This window comes from Trichoplusia ni, chromosome 1 (assembly GCF_003590095.1).
Source record: "Trichoplusia ni isolate ovarian cell line Hi5 chromosome 1, tn1, whole genome shotgun sequence".
NCBI lineage: Eukaryota > Metazoa > Arthropoda > Insecta > Lepidoptera > Noctuidae > Trichoplusia > Trichoplusia ni.
In genome coordinates, this window is record NC_039478.1 from 9784439 (window position 1) to 9790958 (window position 6520).

Sequence of the window (6520 nt, forward strand, 5' to 3'; positions counted from 1 at the left end):
TAGCAAAACAATTGATTAAAAAAATGTACGATAAACTCAGTTTAAAGAATGATACTAAAAATAATTCCAATGTAACATTTTCTTCTACGCTTCGTTGTACTAGATGGCGCCACTGTGTTGCCAACTGACCCTCTTGCGGCCACTCGACACGCCACGAGTGTTTCACAATGGAACTTGAGTGACCTCACAAAATACAAGCAGGTTATAATGTATATAGTTTACTCAGGTCTCAATAGATGGCGTTGTCCACATAAATTCTTACTGACCAGTGAAAACAAACATAATTAAAACAAACATTTATATTCAAAATACTAAATAATGTTATTAGATACAACATAAGCGTTTCCTTTAAACATGATCTAAACATAATATTTCATAGAAATTGTTTATCTTTATAGACAACATCATAATATTATTCATAATAAATTTTCTAAGAAGATTAAAAACAAAAACAATTCTATTTAACTTATGAGAAATCGGTTAAAGGTCAAAATAAGTCACTTTGCCAATAGCCTGCGTCAGGATCGAACCTGTACCTCATGCATACAAACCCATGCGTAGAACCTTAACATCATTGAATTGTGTGATGCTATGACGATTTATTATGCAACAACTTCAACCAGGGTCCCAATTCTGTTATTTACAATGGCCGATGAATGAAAGACAATTGGATTAAATTTGAAATTACTCCTATTCTCTTAAACATTTTGCCAATATAATATTATTAAAAATTCATTTTACTTACCGTGAGTATTCCGCCCCGTACTGGACTTCTAATTATTGTTCTGAAAAAATGCTTAAAATAAATGTGTCAATTTAATCCGATATCCACTCACTTATCGGTTATTGTAAATAGAGGAATTGGGGCCCTCCCTGGTGACGCACGGTGGGCTGAAAAGCGGCTTCCATGGACCTAGGGATTTTAAATTGCAAGTGCTTGTTTTTGTGCCGGATATCGCTTATGACCACCTAAAAGGATATTACGGTTAAATATGCCGTTTAGGAGATAATGCGATTTTTCAGACTAGCTCCATACATTTTTTTTGTAAAAAATTATAACTCCTTCTTTTGCGGACAGAATTAACTCGGGTGTCATTTTTGTACATAGTAACGACCTCCGTGGTCGAGTGGCGTACGCACCGGTTTCAAGGTGCCGCTAGCTCTGAGGTCCCGGGTTCGATCCCCGGTCGAGCCAATGTAAAAATTCACATTTTCTACATTGTCTCGGGTCTAGGTGTTTGTGGTACCTTCGTTGTATCTGGATTCCATTACACAAGTGCTTTAGCAACTTACTTTGGGTTCAGAACAATGTATGTGATGTTGTCCGCATTTATTTATTATTTATAATACAAGCGATTTTTAGCATACCGTGTGACGGCAGATTAATTCGTTTTTCCCTATTTGCGACAAATTTACGGAACCCTAATAATCGTAATAACTCTATCTGATGACTTATGTTTATAAATAGTTTTATCTCAAGGTCAGATCGAACGTCTGTTACCCTTTAACGATTAACCGCTGAACAGATTTTGTTAAAACTTGTTAGTTGATTAGTTTAGATTCCAAGCAAAGGGCAATGTTTATCTTTATAGTGAATACCTATTGATAAACAAATTTAGGTGTTTGGTAAAAATAAATTTATATCTTATAGTATAAAATAAAGCTGCAAAAATGTAATCCTGCTTTAACGAAGTCGGTTAAAAGCCTATGTTTTCACAAATAGTGTGAGCTACCTCCATTGCAAATTTCATCGAAACGCTCCAGCCGTTTGGGCGAAGAGGGGTAATAAACACACTCACATACTCTGACATGTTTAACATGAGTGCGAGTCTAAAGACCTACAACTATCTCCTGCTAAATTGTAGAAGCAAGACAGCGATACATCCTGTATAGTGGCATCTCTTTCCCTCACCTGCATAATCTCACTTTGAGAGCTCGTGAAACTCAAGGCTGGTATTACTCAAACGATTTTGCATAAACGGTGTGACTTTATTTACAACATTATCAAAAAAGTGTTGTTTTGTTGAGATTTTTTGTCGTTTTTACGAAACGCATTAAGTATTTGTAAAGTTTCTCAACTTAGTTATTTCTGAGTTCTTTTGGTAGATTCAAGTTCTGTTTTTTTTGCTTACACTAAGGAATGTTTTTTTTGCTAATATTTTATTTAGGAATGTATCCTTTGTTTCATGGAAATTTACTTTACTATATCAGATATTGGAAACGTGTTTTATAGTTTATAATGTAAATAAAAAATAAAATTGACTGAGTAAGTTGAAATCTCTCTTGTGACGTCACTTGCTAAAGCTTACTAAAGCAATAACCTAAAGCAAAAATTATAATTTTCCTAGAATAATATTAAGTATTTAGTAAATTAGATACTCATATAATAAATGTGTATATCTAGCTTATCGCATAAGGTCAAGTGCACCTGACATAGGAGATTTAATTATGAATAATCATACTTAATATTATAAAGGCGAAAGAATGTAAGTGTGTGGATGTGTGTAAGTTTCTTGTCTCGTCTTTTCGCTCCTAAAAGTCTGGACCAATTTCGATGGAAGGTGTAGGGGCACTTTGGATTACACAAAAGATACTTTTATCTAATTACCTTAAAGGAGGAGCGAACTGACGGAGTTGAAATAAATAAAATGGATAAAAAGATGTTTTTTTTAGGCTTATTTTATTTTATTCAGGAGTAGTATGTAGCGTGGAAGAGTAAGTTAGCTGATTTAAAATTAATTTCAATTTTACATTGAAATTAATGACCTCCGTGGTCGAGTGGCGTACGCACCGGTTTCAAGGTGTCGCTAGCTCTGAGGTCCCGGGTTCGATCCCCGGTCGGGTCAATGTAAAAATTCACATTTCTACATTGTCTCGGGTCTGGGTGTTTGTGGTACCTTCGTTGTATCTGAATTCCATAACACAAGTGCTGCAGCAACTTACTTTGGGTTCAGAACAATGTATGTGATGTTGTCCGCATTTTTTTTTTTTTAATTTTGTTTTGGTTTCTAGTTATTATTATAACTTAAAAAGAAAACTGACAAAGCCACGGGCAGGTAGATTATAACATGATTATTAATTATGCAGTATCTGAAGATCATTGTCAAACAAATAAGTTTAACGCGTCCATTTCTCTTTTCATCAGTCTTTTTAACACCGAGTTATTAAAAACTCACATTCAGGGTTAGGTTAGGTTAAAAGTATTTTTTATTTTTATTGGAAACGTTTTAGAACACCAAAGAAATGTCTTGTGCATACTATTATTTCTTAAAGTTAAATTATGAGTCAAAATGACAATAAAAACTAATAGACAGTTTGAGCAAATGTATGGCCACTGCACATAAACAATATTGGGAAAACCCGCAACACCTAAACATAATCATTGAAAATCGCAGCCGACCATCATACCGTTCAAGTAACAAAAAAACGGTATCAAGTATTTACCGCGAAATCAAACGCTCATAATTACGGAGTCAAGACCAATCGTTTTACGACATATATATACGATCGCACAGTTCCGTAGCCGCAGCCGAGTCGCGAACGCTACCCGACACACACCAGACATGCTAACACTCGCGTACACCACGCTCGCGTTACTCGTAACAATCACCGCTCGAACAATCCCAGACAACTACAACCAAGAAAGAAGAGCTTTATTAGCCGAAGAAACACTAACATCCGTCGGCGGAAAACAAAAGCTGAACGATGAAGAAACTCGCGCTAACGAAATACTCATGAAATTGAAGACCAACGAACTGAACGCCTCGTATTTCAATCCGCAACATTTCAATTTCTCCAAACATTATTTTTCGTACAAGAAGGATATTGAGAAATCTAGAGTGTACCAAATCATAAGGAGCATGCCGAAAGGAGCGGTCCTACATGTACACAGCTCACTGATGCTACATCCGGATATCCTGGTCAAATTGACGTACGAGGAATATTTGTACGCGTGCTACACACATGATAGTATAAAACTACAGTTCTCTAAGGCGACCCCAGCGCGACCTTGCGCGAATAAGTGGGCTCTTGTTAGTGAACTCAGGAATAATTCCAGTGATCCGAACGCCTTTGACGCTCATTTAAGAGATTATTTCACACTGTACAGAGAAAACGAGGACTACGATTACGTCGACATCAACACAGTTTGGAAGAGATTCAATAAAGTGTATTACGCGATCAAATCGTTAATAACTTATCGGCCAGTGAGAGAAAAATATTGGTATGAGACTTTAAAACAGTTTTATAATGACAATGTTATGTATATAGAAGTGCGCTCAGGATTGCCTGATTTATACGAATTGGATGGCACTAAACACGGTAAGAGATACTTGGTAGAGCTTTATAAGAACGGGACTGACAAATTTATAGAAGAGCATCCAGATTTTATTGGCATCAAACTAATTCTGACAAGAGATAGAGCTCAGAGTATCAACCATGTACTAGAAGCTATTAATGTAACAAGACAGTTGAAAGCGGAAATGCCTGATCTAATAGCTGGCTTTGATCTAGTCGGTCAAGAAGATTTAGGCCGACCATTATCAGACTTCATACCAATTTTATCAGAAGCCAAAGAAGAAATAAACCTATACCTACATGCTGGAGAAACTGCTTGGCTCGGGACGTCTACAGACGAGAACCTTGTTGATGCAATTCTTCTGGGGTCAAAGAGAATCGGTCATGGATATGCGTTAACAAAGCATCCAAGTCTGATGTCAGCGTTGATAAAGAAGGACATAGCTTTGGAAGTGAATGTGATATCAAATGTAGTGTTATCTTTAGTGCATGATGTGCGGAACCATCCTTTAGCTACGTATCTAGCTTTAGGTCTGCCTGTAGTTTTGTCTAGTGACGATCCGGGAGCCTGGAGTGCTGAACCTCTCTCCCATGATTTCTTCGTAGCTTTTATGGGAGTTGCAAGCAAGAGAGCTGATTTGAGGATGTTGAAACAGCTAGCAATTAATTCCATAGTGTACAGTGCGTTAGAGGAGGATAGAAAATCAAGACTGTTTGCTGTGTTTTATGATCGTTGGGATAGGTTCATTAAAGATGTTATATCTAATGAATCTTATAGAGATTTAGAAGTGTCATAGCGTGTATGATTTTGGACTCTAAAGAGTGTAATTTAGGTTGTTTTTCACTTGCAGTTGTTTGAATGGTTTGTTGATATTTTGTGAGTCGTGTTGGTCTGTTTGTTTTTGCTGATATTGTTCATTTTGATGACTCTATGTAAGTGACAAAAATAATGTGATTATAAAACGAAAAATCTATGTTCCTAAAATCGTTGTGAGAATGAATAGACGTCTTTGTATTTATTGTTTAAATGTAAGTTTTTTTCTAGATAAGAAATGTAAATAATGATGTAAAAAAAACTTTAGATAATAATAAATAACCTGATTATCAATGCTAGTTTATCTTTTTTATAATAACTTTTATACTGTTTAATAGAGGTCAATCATCTAAAAAAAGAAATGTATCAGATTAATTTTGACATACTTTATTTGCGAGTTAATAAACTTAGAATTAATAACGAGTGTATGTATTATATGTATCTAACTGACTTTACATTGAACACTTTTATTATCATTTTTTGTTTTTTGGTTAAGACGGGGATATCCTCATGGACACCCACTCCCTCGGGGGAGGAAATGGGTAGTGTCAGAGTCTTACTGACTAAACCTGAACCGCCGTGCTACGTCATCCGCGTTTTTGTGTCGGTGTATGGCAATGCGTTGCAATCCTTCATACAGGCGTTAGACCCCCAGGGGATCTGATACCACGTTTAAAAAGAACACCAGTCGTAGGAAGATGATTGTAAAATCTTTATCATATTCTCATGAGACCAAGTTTATCTGAGTATTTGACCTCCGTAAGGTCTCGGCTCTTATCAATGCATAACAAGCACTTATACCACTTTCTACTACAAATGATATCTTTTTATGTCAATCTTGTTTTTCTTTCTCAATAACATTTTATTATACTTAGGAAGTAAAATGTTAACGGTTGGACTGTTTAAGGTTCGATTCCCCTTGCGACAATATCAGTAGATGTTTACAATTTTTTACCTCTTTATCTTTTATTTATTTATACCAAAGTATATATATTTTAAAACAAGCTTTCATCATCATCATCATCCACAGCCTTTGTTCTTCCACTGCTGGGCATAGGCCTCCCCTTTCTTGTGCCAATTTCCACAGTCCTGTGCCAGCCTCATCCAGACTCGACCCGAGGCTTTTACTATGTCGACTTATCTTGCTCCCGGTCGCTTTAGTCCTCGATTATTATTTTTTGCTCTAAATCTAAAGTACTCGAAAAGACAATTCATACGCATCTTAACTCGATTTATTGAATTATTTAGCACGTGTGACTGCCTCACAAGTTTTGAATAACAGAAGACTGGCATTTTCCAAAACGAATGTTTATCAATGTCGATGAATAAATTGTATTATACCGGTTGAACTCAAGACTTATAGCTTCCGTACAAAAATAACAAAGAAAATGCCATTTTTTTTAATAAAAC

At 35.9% G+C, this 6520-nt stretch overlaps 1 protein-coding gene across 1 annotated transcript; it reads left to right on the forward strand.

Moving 5' to 3' along the window:
- The first annotated feature begins 3219 nt into the window (after positions 1-3219).
- On the forward strand, positions 3220-5336 carry LOC113493973 (adenosine deaminase 2-like). The gene has a single exon (XM_026872039.1). The coding sequence runs from the start codon at positions 3564-3566 to the stop codon at positions 5091-5093; it is 1530 nt and encodes a 509-aa protein (XP_026727840.1). The 5' UTR covers positions 3220-3563; the 3' UTR covers positions 5094-5336.
- Positions 5337-6520: the final 1184 nt, after the last annotated feature.